Here is a 22,768-nt window from a genome sequence, read left to right as displayed (position 1 = left end):
AGTTTGAAGTTCAGGGGACCTATGGCTGCAAATGGGCACAGTGAGGCTGCAAATGGGCATTGTTGACCCTCTTTTCCACTTACAGCAGCTGTGCATTTCTCACCCTTGTCTTATACTCGGGTCAATACGTTTTTCCCATTTTTTTGTGGTAAAATAGGGCCTCGACTTATATGGTATATATATATATATATATATATATATATATATATATATATATATATATATATATATATATATACACGCTGGGCGGTCTTTAAGTGGTTGAGATTCCAATTCAAGATAAATTCAGAGATTTACACTGCTTGCATTTGAAAAAAAAAATACATTTAATGATGCGTTAATAAATACAGAGCTGCACCAATGTGTGCCTTTTCTACCTGCCTGGAGAGCAAAAAACAAAAATCACAGGTTCATAGAAAGATCAACTATATTAAACAAAAGTTCAACATTCTCTATACAAAACAAACACAAATAAAAGGTTTGCATTTAAAATGGACTTAAAAAAATAATATATATTAATAAAACATCACATTAAACATTTTACCTCTATTATCCAATGACAGTACTTTAGTTGTACATGAAAAAAAAAAAAAAAAAGATACAAATCTACATGTAGAAATATGAGATGCATCATTTACATGTCCAGGAAACGTCATTTGCTTCTTAAAAAAAAAAAAAAAAAAAAAGAAAAAGGTGAGACCACAAAAAAGTGTTTTCTGCAGCAACTGGATTACGATAGTTTGAAAAGTGATCAGCTGTGCGATCGGCTTCATTTTCCTTTTCTCCGGATTTCATGGCTCAGTTCCCACATTTTGTGCTGCACTATATTTTTATAATGTGCATTTTTAGTATTTTCTGTCATCATCGATCGTCTTCTTCCTCCTTAAGACATATATTTTAACCCCTCCACGCCGACAGTATGCAAATATGCAGCCTCACCGCACTGGCTATTTTTTAGTGGGGCCGCATATTTGCGTATCTCTCTTTGTGCTGGGAGCACGCTGCACATATTAACTCCCAGCACAGAGACCGGGATCTCACCGAGAGCGCCGGGTCTCGTACGAACGATCTGTACCCAGAATTCCCAGTTCCAGATCACCTCCGATTGGCTACCACAGTGATCAGCCACTGTAAAGCCCGCCCCTGTATTTTTCTCTCTCTCTGTAAATGGAGAGGAAAGATACAATGTAGCCCTTTCTCATTGGGGAGAGAGAGATAAAAGATTGGAGTTTAGAGATAGCGATTAAAGATAGGGATAGAGAGAGAGAGGAGCAAAAAACAAAAAAATAATAAAAAATAAATAAATAGCTAGATCAAAGTTTGATTTAGGTCAGTGATTGAAGCCCGCCCCTGGGGTTCTCTCTCTATAAACAGAGAGGAAAGATACAATGTAGCCCTTTCTCATTGGAGAGAGAAAGATAAGAGATTAGAGTTTAGAGATAGCGATTAAAGATAGAGATAGAGAGAGGGGAAAAAAAACAAAAAAAAATAAAATAAAAAACCCTCAAAAAATAAATAAATAGCTAGATCAAAGTTTGATTTAGGCCAGTGCCAGGGTTAGCGTTTGGGTCAAGTAAGGGTCAAAGTTTATGGTCAGTATATTTTGGGTAGGATTTTTTTTTTAAAAGCATTTTTTTTAATTAGCATCAGTGTCAGTGTGTTTGAGGTAGGATTGAAAAAAAAAAAAAGCAAAATGCGCACTATTGTTTCTGGGCCGTACTACAGGTACAATCAACAAATAACATCCATATATTACTGGGATCATCAGGAGGAGAATTTTGTGTTGTTTTGGTAGATTATGGTAGTAGCAATGTATGTTAGTTGCTGTTTGTACCCGTAGTACAGCCCAAAAACAATAGTGCGCATTTTGCTTTTTATCCTACCTAAAACACACTGACATGGATACCAATTTAAAAAAAAAAAACAAAAAAAAACAAAAAAAAACAAAACTTACCCTGACCTTGCCCAAACACGAACCCTGACAAATCTTGATCTAGATATTTTTTTTATTATATTATTTTTAACTCTGCAAGGAGAGAGATACAATGTATCTCTCTCCTCCATTCACAGAGAGAGAAAAACACAGGGACGAGCTTCACAGTGACTGATCACTATCACAGCCAATCAGAGGCTATCACAGCAATCAAGTGACCCGGAACTGGGAGTTCCTGGTCCTGATTGTTAGTACGGGGTCTGGAGCTCTCAGCGAGACCCCGGTCTCTGTGCTGGTGCACTTCCAGCACAAAAAAAGGGAGATATGCAAATATGTGGCCCCACGGAAGAAAGCCCAGTCCAGTGGGGCTGCATATTTGTGTTGGGTCGGCGTGAAGGTGTTAATCTAAAAAAGGTTTATTGCTCAGTGGATGAGTTTCACTTACACTGGCATCCCTACTATCCTAAGCGCCTATGGCACCTCAGCCTGGAGCGGCACCATCAAGTACTTATGGCCAGATTGTGCTTTGGTTTTACCCATGATAGAAGCTAAACATGTGAAGAATAAAGAACATTAAAACAAAAAATAAAAATTCACAGAGAATTAATAATAATAATAAAAAGAAAACAACTAAAGCCGAAGGGGTCCCTTGTGTACGGCAAATCACGCCTCTGCAGGTCAATGCCACCATACTGGCACAATGGAGGAACAGAAGAACAATACTACAGAGCTGAGTAGAGAGGTGACCCCACCTGCCCAAGAAACTCTCTCCTTGACATCAGACAGAAAATATTTAGTTGGGAAAACTATTTACAATGTAAAACTTCTGCTTTACATGCAATGTCCTTGTCTCCCTGAACCTACCCCAGCATTGCAGCTCATCAACAGAACAGGTTTTGTGTATACTGGCCTTGCATGAGATGAAAAACCTCAAAACAATGCGAGCCACTACCACAGTGTCTGCTGTACCGTCACTGCTCTCCCATCACTCCCCTACAAGCCTGGACGCGCTCCAAGATTTTTGGAAGAAAAGCGCCATTTGCTTGGAAAAAAATAAAAAAGACTGTAGGGCACAGGAAGGGTTAAGGCTTTTGTTTTTCTGTATCAGTTTATTAATGTCGACCTTTAATAATATACGTTGCGGCTTTGAAGTGGTTATGGATGAAGCTATCAGCCGTAACCTCGATATATTTTTTCCAGCCGGCGATTCAATTTCTTATAAAAGCGATCCGGACGGCTGATTAGCCACTAGGTCACTTTTAGAAGCATTGGGAGATGGTCTCTGTTCACCTCTATGATCTAGGAGGATCGAAGCCAACGTGGGTTGGGAACTTAGCTCAGTAATCAGTATAGGCTCAGTAACCAAGTTCCCACCCACAGTAGCTAGTATGATCATAAATGTGGGGCAGTGACTTAGTTTAGTAGTCATTAGAGGTTTGATAGCCAAGTTGCTCCTCCAATATGGGAGCCTCTACTTGCTATTGTAGGAGAGGGACTTAGTCAACGAAGGTCCCCCCCCCCTCCCCCAAATAGCCAGTAGGGACACCCATAATGGATTCTTGAATGTGGGGGAGGGATTTAGCTCAGTAATCAGAGGCTCAGTAGCCAGGTTCCCACCCCACAGTAGCTAGTTGAGGCTCCAACAATGTATTCTTAAATGCGGGACAGTGATTTAGTGTAGTAGTCATTAGAGGTTTGATAGCAAAGTTCCTCCTATATTATGGGAGCCTCTGATGGCTATTGTGGGAGAGGGGCTAAAATTAATGAAGGTCCCCCCCCCCATAGTCAGTAGAGACTCCATAATGGATTCTTGAATGTGGGGGAGAGATTTAGCTCTGTATTATTTTAGGCTTGATAGGGACTTAGGTCAGTAATCAGTATGGGAGCCTCTACTGGCTATTGTGGGAGAGAGACTTGGCTAACGAAGCCCCCCCCCCCTCCAATAGTGAGTAGGTAATCCCATAATGTATTCTTGAATGTGGGGGAGGGATTTAGCTCAGTAATCAGTAAAGGCTCAGTAGCCAAGTCCCTCCACTGCATTCAAGAATCCATTGTGAGAGCCTCTACTGGGTACTGTAGGGGAGGGACATAGCTCTTTAGTCAGTAAAGGCTTAGTAGCCAAGTCCCTCCATCACAGTCAGTAATTCGTTGTGGGAGACTCAACTGGCTATAGTGGGGGAGAGACTTGGCTAGCGAGCATCTACTGAATACTGAGCTAAATCCCTACCCCACATTCAAGAATCTATTGTGGGAGGACTTGGTCAACAAACTTCTAATGACTACTAAACCAATTTTCTGCCTCACATTCAAGAATACATTGTGGGAGCCTCTACTGGGTTGAGGGTTAGGGTAAATAACCCTAGGGCTACTGTGGGGGGGATATATTTGGCTACTGAGCCAAGTCCCTATCTCACTCTCACATTTAGGAATCCATCATGGGAGCTAATGAGGTCCTCACATTGCAGTGTTGAATGGCAGCAGGCCGAGCTTGGCTCAAAGTCTAGGCAGATGTCAAGGCCTATGGATACAGCATGAATCAGGGATAGAATGGCTCATTCTACTGTCTAAAAATAAAAAATAAAAATAGGCATAGCTAGGTAGGTACCTGTAGGCACCAGAAGATATGAACCATCTGAGTGTTTAGTTAGTTTGTTGCCTTTACTTCACCTGAAAGATTTTCTAAAACTAGGAGTCTGTAGGAGACCTGGGTTGCCTGTGCCTACCTGTGATAGACAAATAAAGCACATAAAAAAATGTTAAAAATAAAAAAACGAAAGACAAAACGTGCTCATTGATTCTTTGTAGCAAAACTAGCTGCGGTCCTGATTCTGGCAAGTCACAATGACATGCAAAGGAGCAGGAATGGCCTAACCATCCTTTAAACCTCAGACAAAATATATGAACAAAGCATATCTCTCTATACTGTAGTGTGTACTTGTCTCAGTCCAGAGCACTAAGTGTCATTTCTGTCTGCTGCCTCCTTCCTTAACTGACAAGTTTTCCTGACACCAAGAGATAAAAATATGGGGAGGAAGTTCCAGCACACAGTCTGTGGGTCAAGAGCCTCAGCTTCATTCCTGTGTGCTGTGTAAAGGGGAATCAGCTTTCACGGAGATCTGCAGAGTGTGATTTCAACTGCCACCCTCTTTTTTTTTTTTCTGACAGCTCAGGCAAGCTGTACAGATTCTGCACTTTGAATAGCTGTAGAGAAGAGAAGACTGCAGATAAAACAGGTGCAACTTATGTAAGAGGATCCGTTTGATCTGTATGAGGCCAGTCACTTCACTGGGTATATGAAGGGTTTACAATTACTTCAACGTGTCTGTGAGAAAGACAGGAGAACACCTAAGGAGTTCTTCTGTGTTTCTCCTTTCAGAGAGGGTCTGGAAACGTCTCCGGGTCATGTTAATGTGGTTAGCGGAGTTGCAGAGAGTACTTTGTAAAACAAGCTTCTGAGTTACAGGATTCCTGGAGACAAATTATCACATCAGAGGGAGCCAATTTGTAGGCACCTTTTATCAAGGCATTCAGAAAAATGAAGAAATGCAAATAGGTGACAAGGCCCCCCCCCCCCATGGGCCCCCACCTCCCGTACATTATATATTCAATTCATTTGTGAAAGCCGAAAGATCAACTTCCATTTCAGGTCTAATTGTCCTGCGGTACTCAACACAACCAAACATGTCATGAAATGTTTCATCGGAAAGGTTATTTCACGCATATAAAAGCAATGGAGAGAAATGAGCGGCTGAACTTATTGCTTTAGGTCAGGCACACGTCACGTAGCGGGTGCCGGGTTCAGTCCTGAATGAAGAACTATTTTCACTCCAGTGATTTTCCTCATGATAATTAAGTCCTTTAGAAAGTCAGTAATTTATCACTTGTATGTTACACCAGACCTTCCACTATAACAAAAACACATTTTATGGGAACATTAGGAAAAAGCACAGCTTCTCCGTCGATCGGGTCCAGATTGAAAACTCCTAGACCTTTGCAGCTGACTCCGTACACATAATAGATCTCAATCAAAAAACACGAGCAACAAAACCATAATATCAAAAGGCTCATTCCACTTCCAGTTCTAAAATTAAAGGAACCGGTCAGGATACAAAACACGGGAGGAGACATTTCAAGGCTGAACACTTGACCTGTAACACGTTGATTTGTAATAGAAGAATTGGACAGCTTGTCCATCATATCCGCTGCCATGGGTCTATCCTCACACATTCCTTATATACAGTGGGGGGAAATTATTATTTGATCCCCTGCAGATTTTGTAGGTTTTTCCCACTTACAAAAAAAAAAAAATAAAGGGTCTATAATTTTTATCATAGGTGTGTGTTTTAAATGATAGAGACAGAAAATCAACCACAAATCCAGAAAAAAAAAAAAAAAAAACACTATACAAAATGTTATAAATGGAGTTGCAGTTCAGTGAGTAAAATAATTATTTGATCCCCAAGAAATCCTTAAGGCTTCTTTGCTGTCAATTGGCAACTCGAAGTTTCAGCTCCCTCTATACATTTTCTAAAGGGTTAAGGTCTGGAGATTGGCTAGGCCACTCCATGACCTTAATGTGCCTCTTCTTGAGCCACTCCTTTGTTGACTTGGCAGTATGTTTTGGGTCATTGTCATGCTGGAAGACCCATCCATGACCCATCTTCAGTGTTCTGGCTGAGGGAAGAAGGTTCTCATCCAAGATTTTACAATATATGGCCCATCCATTGGCCCCTCAATGCGGCAAATTTAGCCTGTACCTTTAGCAGAGGAACCGCCCCAAAGCATCATGTTTCCACCTCCGTGCTTGACTGTAGAGATGGTGTTCATAGGGTCATTTTTAGCTTTTTTCATCCTCATGGCGAGTCGAGTTAATGCCAAAGAGCTCAATTTTGGTCTTATCGGACTACAGCACTTTCTCCCAATCCTTCTCTGAATCAAAATTGAGCTCTTTGGCATTAACGTGACTTTGGAGGAAGTAAAATGCTGACTATGACCCTAAAGCTGTATACAGATACATACTACACATTTTCTTTAGATCTTTTCCTTTAGATTTACCAAAACCATATTATATGAGGTCAAACCTAAACACTTTCCATTTGTATGCAATCAGGCAGGCCCTTGCACTACATAATTGAATGTAAATCTAAAGGAAATCCAACAACAAACATTATATAGTGTGTATCCAGCTTAAGAACACCATCCTACAGTCAAGCATGGAGGTGGAAACATTTATGCTTTGGGGCGGTTTCTTTGCTAAAAAGGTACAGACCGACTTTGCCGCATTAAGGGGCCAATGGACGGGAACGTTTATTGTAGAATCTTGGATGAGAACCTTCTTCCCTCAGTCAGAACACTGAAGATGGGTCGTGGATGGGTCTTCCAGCATGACAGTGACTCAAAACATACCGCCAAGGCAACAAAGGAGTGGCTCAAGAAGAAGTAAATTAAGGTCATGGAGTGGCCTAGCCAGTCTCCAGACCTCAATCCTATGGAAAATGTATGGAGGGAGCTGAAACTTTGAGTTGCCAAGTGACAGCCAAGAAACCTTAAAGGATTTAGAGAAGATCTGTAAAGAGTGGACCAAAATCCCTCCCGAGATGTGTGCAAACCTGATCACCACCTACAAGAAACGTCTTGCCAACAAGAACTTCTCCACCAAAGTCCTAAGTCATGTTTTGCTTGGGGATCAAATACCTTTTACTCACTGAACTGCAACTCAATTTATAACATTTGTATTGTGTGTTTTTTCTGGATCTTTGGTTGATATTCTGTCTCTATAATTTAAAATACACCTATGATAACAATTATAGACCCTTGATTATTTTGTAAGTGGGCAAACTTACAAAATCTGCAGGGCACCAAATGATTATTTTCCCCACTGTTGGCTGACACAGGGCTACCGGATATATACTTTCCAAAAAATAGCCCAACCCTGACACAAAACTAAAAAAAATAAGCAAATTCTTTAACAAAGAGTCCTAGGATAAAAATTTCATAATCACACAACAAAAAAGCCGATATGTACTAAAGATTACCTTCCTTCAAAACTAAGGCTGGCCATAGATGATGGGTAGAACTTCAAAGATTCCTGGCAAAAGAAGGTTCTAGAGAAAGTTTGTTTATTTTTCTAATCTTTGGTGGGTCAAATCAAAGTTCGTTTGAGAAAATTCGAAGGAGCGGGATGGAAATTTTTTTCCGCTCATTCCTGAAAACAATGCTAAAAGCAAATTAAATCTTTCGAATGGCAAACAAATGTTCTGAGAGTTTTTCTTAGACCTTTCATAAGAATTTTTGTTCGAAATTCTATCCATCTGTGGTCAGCTTAATTATTGTGCTTTTTACAATCCCCCTCCTACCGGCCTATGTATGTATCTCTCAAAAAGTCCAAAGGCTAGATCTCCCTGCCAGAGTTCCGAGACCGGCACCCCTCGGTCAGTCTCATGCCTTCTGCCGCAATATTTATTATATCAAATAACATTCAGCAGATTAATGTAGGCCCATACATGGGTCGAATTCCGAATATTCTTATGAAAATCGCACCATTAGTGGGCTGCAGCAACGTCCGATTTCCGTGTGTCCGAACGATGAGAGATCGGGCATGCTGGAAATTTTTGGAAAAACTAATTTCTAATCAATGATGGGAGAATTGTGCAAGAAATATATAATCGAAAAAAAAATGTACATGAGCCGTGACCTGGAAAGAAAATAAGATTCCCGGCCACAAACATTTTTTGTAGCAACATGAGGTGAAACTGAAGGCTTGGTTGGTCGAATTTCAAAAATCAATGGTGGCACCATCGGATCACAAAACACACATTTCTGATTTTCGAAAGAAAATTTTGTTCGGAAATTCAACCCATGTATGGCCGGCATAAGACCTCATGTAAGGACAAACACGTTGGGAGAGATGTACTAAAACTAGAGCACACAGAATCTTTTGCCGCTGTGCATGGAAGCCAATCAGCTTCTAACTTCAAGCTTGTTCAATGAAGCTATGACAATAAAACCTGGAAGCTGATTGGTTTTCTATGCAGAGCTCCACCAGATTTTGCACTCTCCAGTAAATGCTCCCAATTAGGTCTCCAAAAATGTACACTTATAGCCTCCAAAAAATTACTTAAAGCAGAGTTCCACCCAAAAATGGAACTTCCGCTTAAGTACTTTGTACCCCCTGACATGTCACATTTGGCGTGTCGTTTTTTTGGAGGGAGGGGAGCGGGTACCTGGTTTTGACATGTACCCAGCTCCCACTTTCGCTCCAGACTGGCAAGGCGACGATGACTTCTCTCCCCCTAGGCGGCCCCTCCCTCCCTGCAATCTTCTGGGACATGTCACAGGTCCCAGAAGATTGCACGGCCATTCACGATGCGCATGTGAAGCCGCAATCTGTCACAGTCGGGTGCCCACAGTAGTAATGCCAGCGCCGTGGAAAGGCAGGGAGAGGAGCGAGGCTTTGGACGCCGGCATCGCTGGACCGTGTGTGTTTATTAAACGTCAGCAGCTACACTTTTTATTGCTGCTGACTTTTACTAAACACAGAACCGGGTGGAACTCCACTTTAAAGCTAAACTTTAGGGAAACAAAATGTTAACCCTTGGAGTGCAGCGCCCCCCACTGCAAGGGTTAACATGTTAATTCACCCTATTAGAATAAATGAGATGGTGAACACCGTACATCCCTGCCCCCTTGGACCCCGCTGTACTTACCCCCATGGATGCTGAGCTGTCAGTGCCCGGTCCAGCTGTCTGGGGATTTTAAATCCCCGCCCTTCTCCTCTGTGCAGTTTCCAGGATGGATCAGAGTGACGCTCTGTGCTGCCGCTGACCAATCAGAATGATCCATCCCAGAAGCACTTCAAAAGAGAAGAGGGGATAGAGTGGGGATTTCAAATCCCCAGACAACTATATTGAATGCCTGGGCACCGACAGCTCACCAGCACTGTAAAGAGAGATTATATATTTATAGATTTAATTTTTTTGTCCCGGAGTTCAGTTTTAACCCACTGAAATATAAGCTTCAGGCATGTTGACCTTTTGAATTACAAATTTAAAAGTAACGTTTCAATAGTAAGGCTTTGGCATGAAGCAAAATCACAAATAAAATAAATAAAACAAAGCCTGCCGCCCCCCCCCCCCCCCCCCAAAGAGTGGAGTCCATTGTTAGAATTCAATATATCTTACACACTTACAATGTCCATTTTGATGAAAAAAAAAAAAAAAAAAGGGGGATCTATACAGTTTTAATGTTTTTCCAGAAAAGTAAGAGGATTTAAAACCCAATGTCCATTTTTCAAGATGTTGTGATCCAAGAGCGGTGCCATCACTTCCCTTCCCAGGCGTCTTCACGCTGTTTTGTTTCTAGATGCCGCCGCGCTGAAAACAAAAATAAATTACAAATGAAATGCAAACCAATTTTTACTGCTGGTTTTATTCTCTAAGGAATTTAAGAGTTACGCTACCAAAGAGATAGAACAGTCCATTCATGGAAGATCATTATATGCACTCTATATGGATAGTAGCCCCTTTGAAACAATATAGTCATTGTAATACATGCAGGGATGGTTTTAAAAATCACCTATTACATCTAAAATTGAAGGTCTAGGTCACACATATCAAACACAAGGCCCGTGGGCCAAATCTGGCCCTCCAGGCTTTGTTAGGTGGCCCTCACGCCTAGTTTTGCAGCTGGAACATGATGTACCGTATATACTCGAGTATAAGTCGAGTTTTTCAGCACATTTTTTTGTGCTGAAAGTGCCCCCCTCCCCCCTCGACTTATACTGGAGTCAAGCACTTTTCTGCAGCAAAAAATTTCATTTTCCGAACCGACTTTGGGGCCCCATATCTCAGGGCCACTTGGTGCCAGGAACCCCAAAATTGGTGTGCAAACCCATTGGAACTGGTACCACAACATATCCAAAGCTGAAGTTCCTAGCACTAAGTGGCCCCAAGATACGGGGCCCCAAAATCGGTTCAGAAAATGTCATTCTCTGCTGCAGAAAAGTGCTTGACATTTTCTGAACTGACTTTGGGGCCCCATATCTCAGGGCCACTTGGTGCTAGGAACCCCAAATTTGGTGTGCTAACCCAGTGGAACTGGTACCATAACATATCCAGTTCAGAAAATGTCATTCTCTGCTGCAGAAAAGTGCTTGACATTTTCTGAGCTGATTTTTGGGGCCCTATATCTCGGGGCCACTTAGTGCTAGAAACCCCAGCTTTGGAAATTTTATGGTGCTAGTTCCACTGGGTTTGCACACCAAATTTGAGGTTCTTAGCACTAAGTGGCCTCGAGACAAGGGGCCCCAAATTCGGTCAACTGTGTCCATCTGCAGCAATGTCATTTTGGGACCCTTTGGGTTCAGAGACCCCAAATTTTGGCTGCAGCTAGGGGGCATCTAGGAACCCTTAACTACCGAGTTTGAAGTTCAGGGGACCTATGGCTGCAAATGGGCACAGTGATGCTGCAAATGGCCATTGTTGACCCTCTTTTCCACTTACAGTAGCTGCGCATTTCTCACCCTCGTCTTATACTCGGGTCAATAAGTTTTTCCCATTTTTTTGTGGTAAATTAGGGCCTCGACTTATACTCGAGTATATACGGTAAGTCCATTCCACCACCTCCAGCCCTGACCCTCCGCTCCAGCTCCCACTTGCAAACACAGCAGCTCCCGGAACTAGCAGATCCTAGCACACACTCACGGCAGGGACAGATCTCCAGAATCTGAGTGAGAGAACAATCTCTTTTCAAGGGGAGACAGATCCGCTTACACAGGGGGGGTACTAGAACCAGGCCACGTGGGAGAGAGAGATGCAAGGATGCTTTGGAAGGGCTGGGGTTGGGTTGCACACTGTGCATAGCACACCCCTAAACCCTGTACTGTATATAATGCACTCCTGAACCCTGCACTTTGTATGTAGCACACTCCTGAACTCTGAAAATAGCGCACCTCAGATACAACTGGCCCTTTGAGGGCAATCATACTGCTTATGCGGCCCCTTGATGAAATTGAGTTTGACACCCCTGGTCTAGGTCAATGTAAACACCGCTCTTTATATCCAGCTTGTTTGCAGCTTGCACTGTAACTGCAGACAAGGAGTGAGAACAAGGAAGGTATCTGCACTACATACTTTCTGATTTAGTTCATCCTCAAGAAAGTCGTCAAGAAATCGTTGACTTTTATGATGCAATGCACTCATGTAATCAATGGAGATCACAAACTGCTAGAACAAGGCAGCCTGTCACAGTCAGGGGGGGTTGGGCTTTGAGATCAGTAGCTACTGCAGTAGAGAGGCTTCCAGCGACCAGCAGGATGGGTACATGAGCAGGTCACCCGGGCGGATAATGCGGGCTCATCTGAGGTGCGGGGTCCAAGTACTAACCAGCATTCATCAGAGCTCCTGATGGTGGAGATGGGTTTTGCCAAGTGTTAGTAGCAGGTCACAGGCCTCAGGATCGCCCCAATGAGAGAGGAGCAAGCTGAGGTCCAGTAGCAGATGCAGCAGGTTGGGACCAAGCAGAAGAGTAGTTAGTAAACAAGCCAAAAAGGTCAGTAACAAGTGGTTGTAGGTTTGGACCAAGCAGTGGCATAGTTGAGTAACAAGTCAAAAGGTCGGTAACAAGTGGTAAAGAAGATACGGATGGTAGCAGGAGTTAAAGGTGCAAGATATCGGCTGGAGAGAGCAAAATAATCTGACAAACAGGAAGTGCAGTGACATGACCTAAATCAGGAAGCTCATGGGAGGAGCAAACAGTACAGGGTTCACAAGATACAAGGTTCAAGGCAAGATTGTCTACAAAAGGATTAGACAGGTTGCTGTCCAGCATCTCAGGTGGCTCAGCAAGAAGAGCTAGTGCCAGACACAGCAGAGGTCCTAGGTTCAGATCCTGGTCCTAACACAGCCCCAACATACAGTATAGAGAGCTTATTTCTGCAGACCATGTCTGAGCAGAACGATGGCATCAAGAATAAAAGGTTGTAAAGCTAGCTGGAATCACATGCTATAAGGGAATAGATCGGGTTCAGCTAAACTGCTTGTGATCTTCAATGACTACATCTATTCACTGCAGCACTTATGGCTCCTGTCACTAAAGACATTGAATCTAACAGATCTGTGGAACCATCTCACTCCTCATTTGCTGACAGTATAGATAGATGGAGGTACCACCATCATACACTATATTGCCAAAAGTATTGGGACGCCTGCCTTTACACGCATATGAACTTTAATGGCATCCCAGTCTTAGTCCGGGGGGTTCAATATTGAGTTGGCCCACCCTTTGCAGCTATAACAGCTTCAACTCTTCTGGGAAGGCCGTCCACAAGGTTTAGGAGTGTGTCTATGGGAATGTTTGACCATTCTTCCAGAAGAGCCTTTGTGAGGTCAGGCACTGATGTTGGACAAGAAGGCCTGGCTCGCGGCCTCCGCTCTAAGGCCCCTTTCACACTGGGGCGGTTTGCAGGCGTTATTGCACTAAAAATACCGCCTGCAAACCGCCCCTAAACAGCCTCCGCTGTTTGTTCAGTGTGAAAGCCCGAGGGCTTTCACACTGAAGCGGTGCGCTGGCAGGACGGTAAAAAAAGTCCTGTCAGCCGCATCTTTGGAGCGGTGAAGGAGCGGTGTATTCACCGCTCCTGCCCATTGAAATCAATGGGACAGCGCGGCTATACCCGCGCTGTACGAGCAGGTGTAACCCTTTCTCGGCCGCCAGCGGGCGTTAAAACCGCACCACTAGCGGCCGAAAAGAGCCGCAAAAACGACGGTAAAACAGCGCTAAAAATAGCGCTGTTTTACCGCCGAAGCCCCTACCGCCCCAGTGTGAAAGGGGCCTTATTCATCCCAAAGGTGTTCTATGGGGTTAAGGTCAGGACTCTGTGCAAGCCAGTCAAGTTCCTCCACCCAAACTTGCTCATCCATGTCTTTATGGACCTTGCTTTGTGCACTGGTCCAAATCATTTGGTGGACGGGGGGATTATGGTGTGGGGTTGTTTTTCAGGGATTGGGCTTGGCCCCTTAATTCCAAAGTTGGGAGCATGAAATTGTCCAAAATTTCTTGGTATGCCGATGCCTTAAGAGTTCCCTTCACTGGAACTAAGGGGCCAAACCCAACCCCTGAAAAACAACCCCCACACCATAATCCCCCCTCCACCAAATGATTTGGACCAGTGCACAAAGCAAAATCCAGAAAGACATGGATGAGCGAGTTTGGGGTGGAAGAACTTGACTGGCCTGCACAGAGTCCTGATCTTAACCCGATAGAACACCTTTGGAATGAATTAGAGCCGAGACTGTGACCCAGGCCTTCTAGTCCAACATGACCTCACAAATGCACTTCAGGAAGAATGGTCAAACATTCCCATAGACTTCCCAGAAGAGTTGAAGCTGTTATAGCTGCAAAGGGTGGGCCAACTCAATATTGAACCCTACAGACTAAGACTGGGATGCCATTAAAGTTAATTTGTTTGTAAAGGCAGGCGCCCCAATACTTTTGACATTCTAGTATCTATGCAGGTAACTGATGAAACATTTACCCTGTGACTTTTTAGCAGCAATTGCCTGGCTCGCAAGATTGTATATCTCTTTAAATTTCCTGTATTTATAAGACACCAAGTTACTATACTGCACACCAAACCATTTACATCAGAGTCTTCCACTGAAGGAGCTCAAGGACTCTCTTGTAAATTCACCAATTAACTTATAACTGGCTTTCACTGAGTTGTTAACATTTTTTATCTTCTGGTAATCTTGATTATCAAGAAAATCTTCATAAATATTTGCATACCAGAAACCTTAGCAATTGAAAAGGAAAGACTGCAGGGGGATCCTAAACTGCATCTTCACCTAGAGATACACATTAATAAGTATTGCTGGAAAATACGAAAAGCGCCTGCGATTCAACCCATCCCGTGTCAGCCTTGTGATAGGCATAGACAACTCAATTATTCCTTTTCAATAAATCTACATTATAAAAATAGGAGGGCAAATTTCACTGCCATAGCAGATTTCTTTTATTTTATTCACACACGTTGGCCAGATTATTACTTAAAAACCCCAAACATTTGTTTTCTGAAAGCGGAGACCCTGTAAAATTAAATATGAGATACCGTATATACTCGAGTAGAAGTCGAGTTTTTCAGCACTTTTTTTTGTGCTGACAATGCCCCCCTCGGCTTATACTGGAGTCAAGCACTTTTCTGCAGCAGAGAATTTCATTTTCCGAACCGACATTGGGGGCCCCGTATCTCAGGGCCACTTCGTGCTAGGAACCCCAAATTTAGTGTGCAAACCCAGTGGAACTGGTTCCAGCACATATCCAAAGCTGGGGTTCCAAGCACCAAGTGGCCCCTAGATACGGGGCCCCAAAATCGGTTTGGAAAATGTCATTCTCTGCTGCAGAAAAGTGCTTGACATTTTCTGAACCAACATTGGGGCCCCGTATCTCAGGGCCACTTCGTGCTAGGAACCCCAAATTTAGTGTGCAAACCCAGTAGAACTGGTACCATAACATATCCAAAGCTGGGGTTCCAAGCACCAAGTGGCCTATGAGATACAGGGCCCCAAAGCCGGTTCGGAAAATGTCATCCTCTGCTGCAGAAGTGCTTGACATTTTCTGAACCGATTTTTGGGGCCCTGTATCCCGGGGCCACTTGGTGCTAGAAACCCCATTTTATGGTGCTAGTTCCACTGGGTTTAAACACCAAATTTGGGGTTCCTAGCACTAATTGGCCCTGAGATACGGGGCCCCAAAGTCGGTCAACTGTGTCCATCTGCAGCAATGTCATTTCGGGACCCTTTGGGTTCAGAGACCCCAAATTTTGGCTGCTGCTAGGTGGCATCTAGGAACCCTTATCTACCGAGTTTGAAGTTTGGGGGACCTATGGCTGCAAATGGGCACAGTGAGGCTGCAAATGGGCACAGTGAGGCTGCAAATGGGCACAGTGAGGCTGCAAATGGGCATTGCTGACCCTCTTTTCCACTTACAGTAGCTGTGCATTTCTCACCCTCGTCTTATACTCGGGTCAATAAGTTTTTCCCATTTTTTTGTGGTAAATTAGGGCCTCGACTTATACTTGGATCGACTTATACTCGAGTATATACGGTAGTTGCAAATTTTTATGTTGCACGACATTTGCATTAATGTTTATCAAACCCCCTATTTTCAGAAGACACATTCAATTTAATTTTGGTGCACACAAACACATTATAAAATTTGTAGAATTTGGAAATGGAGATTGTTTTGAGTAAATGTAAAAAAAAAAAAACAAAAAAGATACGTCAACATTTCCAGGATGTTAAAAGTCTTTATAACTCAACGGCTTAAAGTTAAACAAAGAGGAAACCAGACTGATAAGAGACATGGAGGAGCTCCGCTATGGAGAAAGATTAGCTGAACTGAATTTATTCTGTCATGAGGAGAGGAGATTAAGGGGGGGGGGGGGGGGGGGGGGTATGATCTCCATGTATAAATACATACAGTCCCTTGAGAAAATATTCATACCCCTTGAAATGTTCCACATTTTGTCATGTTACAACCAAAAACATAAATGTATTTTATTGGGATTTTATGTGATAGACCAACACAAAGTGGCACATAATTGTGAAGTGGAAGGAAAATGATAAATGGTTTTCAAAATGTTTTACAAATAAATGTGAAAAGTGTGGGGGGTACATTTGTATAGCGCCCCCCGGAGTCAATACTTTGTAGAACCTCCTTTCACTGCAATTACAGCTGCAAGTCTTTTTGGGGATGTCTCTACCAGCTTTACACATCTAGAGAGGGACATTTTTGCCCATTCTTCTTTGCCAAATGGCTTAAGCTCTGTCAGATTGGATGGAGAGCGTCTGAACAGCAATTTTCAAGTCTTACCACAGATTCTCTATTGGATTTAGGTCTGGACTGTGACTGGGCCATTCTAACACATGAATATGCTTTGATCTAAACCATTCCATTGTAGCTCTGGTTGTATGTTTAGGGTCGTTGTCCTGCTGGAAGGTGAACCTCCGCCCCAGTCTCAAGTCTTTAGCCAACTAACAGATTTTCTGTTAAGATTGCCCTGTATTTGGCTTCATTGGTGTTCCCATCAATTCTGACCAGCTTCCCTGTCCCTGCTGAAGAAAAGCATCCCCACAGCATGATGCTGCCACCACCATGTTTCACGGTGGGGATGGTGTATGTTCAGGGTGATGTGTAGTTATCAGGAAGGGCACGCCAGCAATCAAGATGGCAACCATAGAAGTTCCCCTGTTCTGCATGTCCCACTGAGAATGGCTGTGCTGGCAAGTTTGCGCGCACCTATGCACACGCTTGTGCACTAGTGCCGCACAAAGTGCCAACATTGGCGCGCACGCGTCCAGTGACGTTTGTGGCACTAACAGGCCATTTAAACTGCCTTACTTCCTTGGATCAGTGCTGTCTGGTTTACAGCGTTGCCTGTACCTGCTCCAGTTAACCTACCCGGCTTGCTCCTGACTATTCCTGTAATCTGCCTGCGCCTGACCTCGGCCTGTCTTGACTACGTCCCTGCCTGTTCCTTCTGCTACCTCGCCGCCAGCCTGTTGCCAAACCTGCCTGCACCTAACTCTGCTCCAGTATCCACCTGCTCTGGACTCATGTGCCTATGCTTGCAGTCCATCTGCCTGAGCTCCAGTCTTCAGTTTGACAGCTGTTCCTGGGTCCGTTCCTGTTCCTACTTCAGTTCCGCTACAGCTCTTCTACTAGCAACCTTGCCAGGTACTATTGCGCCTCCTGTTTTCTCTATCAGGGGCCTCGAGTCAGAGGTGTAAGAGAGGCCTCCCTCTGCATATCAGACTCTACCACCAGGTACGTGACAGCAATGTTAGTTTTTCACCACACATAGCTTTTTGTTTTTAGGCCAAAAAGTTCAATTTTGGTCTCAACTGACCAGAGCACCTTCTTCCACATGTTTGCTGTGTCCTCCACATGATTTCTCGCAAACTGGAAATGGGACTTCTTATGTCTTTCTTCTTGCCACTCCTCCATAAAGGCCAGATTTGTGGAGAGCACGACTAATAGACAGATTCTCCCACCTGAGCTGTGGATCTCTGCAGCTCCTCCAGAGTTACCATGGGCCTCTTTGGCTGATTCTCTGATGAATGCTCTTCTTGCCCGGCCTGTCAGTTTAGGTGGACGGCCATGTCTTGGTAGGTTTGCAGTTGTGCCATACTCTTTCCATTTTCGGATGATAGATTGAACAGAGCTCCGTGAGATGTTCAAAGCTTGGGATATTTTTTTTTATAACCTAACCCTGCTTAAATCTTCTCCACAACTTCATCCCTAACCTGTCTGGTGTGTTCCTTGACCTTCATGATGCTGTTTGTTCACTAAGGTTCTCTAACAAACCTGAGGGCTTCACAGAACAGCTGTATCTTCACTGAGATTAAATTACACACAGGTGGACTCTATTTACTAATTAGGTGACTTCTGAAGGCAGTTGGTTCCAAAAGATTTTAGTTAGGGGTATCAGAGTATCAGAGTAAAGGGGGCTGAATACAAATGCACGCTACACTTTTCAGATATTTATTTGTAAAACATTTTGAAAACCATTCATCATTTTCCTTCCGCTTCACAATTATGTGCCACTTTGTTTTTGGAATATCACATAAAATCCAAACAAAATACATTTACGTATTTGGTTGTAACATGACAAAAATATGGAAAATGTCAAGGTGTATGAATACTTTTTTAAGGCACTGTAAGGGGGGGTATGGTCACCATGTATACAGTATCTCACAAAAGTGAGTACACCCCTCACATTTTTGTAAATATTTTCTGCTATCTTTTCATGTGACAACACTGAAGAAATGACACTTGTCTACAATGTAAAGTAGTGAGTGTACAGCTTGTATAACAGTGTAAATTTGCTGTCCCCTCAAAATAACTCACCACACAGCCATTAATGTCTAAACCACTGGTAACAAAAGCGAGTACACCCCTAAGTGAAAATGTCCAAATTAGGACCAAAGTGTCAATATTTTGTGTGGCCACCATTATTTTCCAGCAATGTCTTAACCCTCTTGGGCATGGAGTTCACCAGAGCTTCATAGGTGACCACTGGAGTCCTCTTCCACTCCTCCATGATGACATCACGGAGCTGGTGGATGTTAGAAACCTTGCAATCCTCCACCTTCCGTCTGAGGATGCCCCAAAGATGCTCAATAGGGTTTAGGTCTGGAGACATGCTTTGCCAGTCCATCACCTTTACCCTCAGCTTCTTTAGCAAGGCAGTGGTCATCTTTGAGGTGTGTTTGGTGTCGTTATGATGGAATACGGCCCTGCGGCGCAGTCTCCGAAGGTAGGGGCTCATGCTCCGCTTCAGTATGTCATAGTACACATTGGCATTCATGGTTCCCTCAATAAACTGTAGCTCCCCAGTGCCAGCAGCACTCATGTAGCCCCAGACCATGACACTCCCACCACCATGCTTGACTGTAGGCAAGCTAGAAAAAACAGAAAAGAAGGAGGGTGCACCAACCTAGTGCATTACCACTGATAAACTTTAATGCAGCATAAGTGGTAATGCACTAGGTTGGTGCGCCCTCCTTCTTTTCTGTTTTTTCTAGCTTGAATACCCATTGTTCAAACGGGGTTGCAAGACGCTAGGCATTACCTTCCTAGGTGGCTGCACCACATGTCTAGTTCATGGACACCTGAGCGCAGGAGAGATTTTTACTGTGACTGTAGGCAAGACACAATTGTCTTTGTACTCCTCACCTGGTTGCTGCCACACACGCTTGACACCATCTGAACCAAATAAGTTTATCTTGGTCTCATCAGACCACAGGACATGGTTCCAGTAATCCATGTCCTTAGTCTGCTTGTCTTCAGCAAACTGCAGGCTTTCTTGTGCATCATCTTTAGAAGAGGCTTCCTTCTGGGATGACAGCCATGAAGACCAATTTGATGCAGTGTGTGGCGTATGGTCTGAGCACTGACAGGCTGACCCCCTCAACCTCTGCAGCAATGCTGGCAGCACTCATATGTCTATTTCCCAAAGACAACTTCTGAGTACAATGCTGAGCATGTGCACTCAACTATTTTGGTTGACCATGGCGAGGCCTGTTCTGAGTGGAACCTGTCCTGTTAAACCGCTGTATGGTCTTGGCCACCGTGCTGCAGCTCAGTTTCAGGGCAATCTTCTTATAGCCTAGGCCATAATTATGAAGAGCAACAATTTTTTTTCAGATCCTCAGAGTTCTTTGCCATGAGGTGCCATGTTGACCTTTGAGAGCGATAACACCAAATTTAACACACCTGCTCCCCATTCACACCTGAGACCTTGTAACACTAACGAATCACATGACACCAGGGAGGAAAAATAGCTAATTGGGCCCAATTAAGACATTTTCACTTAGGGGTGTACTCACTTTTGTTGCCAGCGGTTTAGACACTAATTGCTGTGTGTTGTTATTTTGAGGGGACATCAAATTTACACTGTTATACAAGCTGTACACTCACTACTTTACATTGTAGCAAAGTGTCATTTCTTCAGTGTTGTCACATGAAAAGATATAATAAAATATTTAGAAAATGTGAGGGGTGTACTCACTTTTGTGAGACACTGTAAATACATAAGGGGGGATATGATCAGCAGGTATAAATACATAAGGAGGGGATATGATCAATAGGTACAGTTAGGTCCATATATATATTTGGACACAGGCACAATTTTAGATTTTTTCAGGTAATTACCAAAACATATTCAAGTTAGAGATATAAAATGGATATTGGCTGAAAGTCCCCACTCTCCGGTCTAATTTGAGGGTATGCACATCCAAATCGGAGGAAGGGTTTAGGAATTACAGCTTTTAAGAACAGTCATCCCTCCTTTTTTAAGGGACCAAACATAATTGGACAACTGAATCAAAAGTGGTTTCATGGCTAGATGTGGGCTACTCCTTTGTTATTTCTTTATCAATTAAGCAGGTAAAAGGTCTGGAGTTGATTCTAAGTGTGGTTTTTGCATTTGGAATCTATTTCTGCGAACCTACATCATACGTTTAAAGGAGCTGTCCATGCAAGTGAATCAGGCCATTGTAAGGCTTCAAAAAATAAACAAATCCATCAGAGAGATAGCAACATTAGAAGTGGCCAAATCAATAATTTGGTACATTCTGAGGAAAGAAGAACGCACTGGTGAGCACAGCAACATAAAAAGGCCTGGATGTCCACGGAAGACAACAGTGGTGGATGATCACAGGCTCCTCTCTACGGTAAAGAAAAACCCATTCACAACGTCCAGACAAGTGAAGGACACTCTCCAGGAGGTGGGCTTATCATTGTCAAAGTCTACAATCAAGAGAAGACTTCATGAGAGCAAATGCAGAGGGTTCACCACAAGGTGCAAACCATTCATAAGCCTGAAGAATACAAAAGCCAGTTTAGACTTTGCCAAAAAAACATCTAAAAAAGCCAGACCAGTTCTGGAAAAGCATTCTTTGGACGGATGAAAGTAATATTAATCTATACCAGAATGACGGGAAGGAAAAAAAATAAAAAAAAGTGTGGAGAAGGCTTGGAACAGCTCATGATCCAAAACACACAATGTCATCTGTAAAATATAGTGGAGCTTGCAGTGTGATGGCATGGGCATGCGTAGCTTCCAGTGGCACTGGGTCATTGGTGTTTATTGATGTGACAGAAGACAGAAGCGGCCGGATGAATTCTGCAGTGTTTAGAGATATATTGTCAGCCCAGATTCAGCCCAATGCAGCAAAGTTTATAGGATGGCGCTTCACAGTACAAATGGACAACGATTCAAAACACACTGCAAAAGCAACCTAGGACCTTTTGAAGGAAAATAAGTGGAATATTCTGCAATGGCTGAGTCAATCACCCGATCACAACCCAATTGAGTATGCATTTCACTTGCTGAAGGCAAAACTAAAAAGGTACAAAGACCCACAAACAAAGAACAACTGAAGACAGCTGCAGTTAGAGCCTGGCAAAGCATCAGAAAGGAGGAAACCCAGTCTTTGGTAATGTCCATGGGTTCCAGACAGTCATTCTCAGTAAAGGATTTGCAACAAAATATTAAAAATGAACATTATTTTTTATGATTATATTCAACTATGCAACCATAAATAATGGCCCTAGAATTTTTTTTTTTCTCACTCCAGCATGCATTGCAATACCTCATATGTGTTGCAAAATCATTGTTTAGGCAGGCGTGCATGCTCTGCATGGGTGTTTCAATTGGTACTGTGTGTGCAGTTGGGAGCAGGGAGTTATAATACCTCCTGTGTACTCCAATTAAGAAGATTAAGCAGAAACTGATTGGTTTGCTTGTTGGTCTTGGTTTCCTGACCAGAGCTGGTGAGCGACTTCAGGTTCTCTGCAGAGCAACAGTTCCCCCATCTGCTCTATTTCACCATCCTAAGTATCTGTTGTGGGCCCCACGCTTATGCCAATGCCTGGAGAGCCTGAAACCAGTGTTACATTTGGTGTTAAATTTAGATTTAGTCATAGTCTGACTAAAATGCCATTTTAGTTTTAGTTATATTTTAGTCATCTGAATCATTTTAGGTTTAGTCATATTAAGTCGACTAAAATCTAGAGTACATTTTAGTCAACTAAAATCTAATGGGTTTAGTTAACTTGTAATGCATTATTTAAGCATTTCTTCAGAATATCCAAACTCATTATATACTCCTGGAGTGAATAAAAAAAAAAAAAAAATCTAATATGACAATATTTATGGTATTAAGGTTTGAACAAACTACACAGACACTCTGGATGATCTAAGGCCTGTAATGCACACAGTGCTCTGGACAGTGGTCTGAGGAGGCCTGTAATGCACAGTGCTCTGGACGGTGG

At 43.1% G+C, this 22,768-nt stretch overlaps 1 protein-coding gene across 1 annotated transcript in view; it reads right to left on the bottom strand.

Annotated features, from left to right (window-relative positions):
- Positions 1–10,101: 10,101 nt before the first annotated feature.
- The window catches only part of R3HCC1L (R3H domain and coiled-coil containing 1 like), a 114,322-nt gene continuing 101,655 nt past the window's right edge, over positions 10,102–22,768 (bottom strand). The window contains exon 9 of the mRNA XM_073595542.1: positions 10,102–10,305. Coding sequence (XP_073451643.1) covers positions 10,253–10,305 — 53 coding nt within the window. The 3' untranslated portion in view covers positions 10,102–10,252. The remainder of the gene's footprint in view (positions 10,306–22,768) is intronic.

This window comes from Aquarana catesbeiana, linkage group LG08, assembly GCF_042186555.1.
Source record: "Aquarana catesbeiana isolate 2022-GZ linkage group LG08, ASM4218655v1, whole genome shotgun sequence".
Taxonomy (NCBI): Eukaryota; Metazoa; Chordata; class Amphibia; order Anura; family Ranidae; genus Aquarana; species Aquarana catesbeiana.
This window is presented reverse-complemented; position numbering and strand designations above follow the sequence as displayed.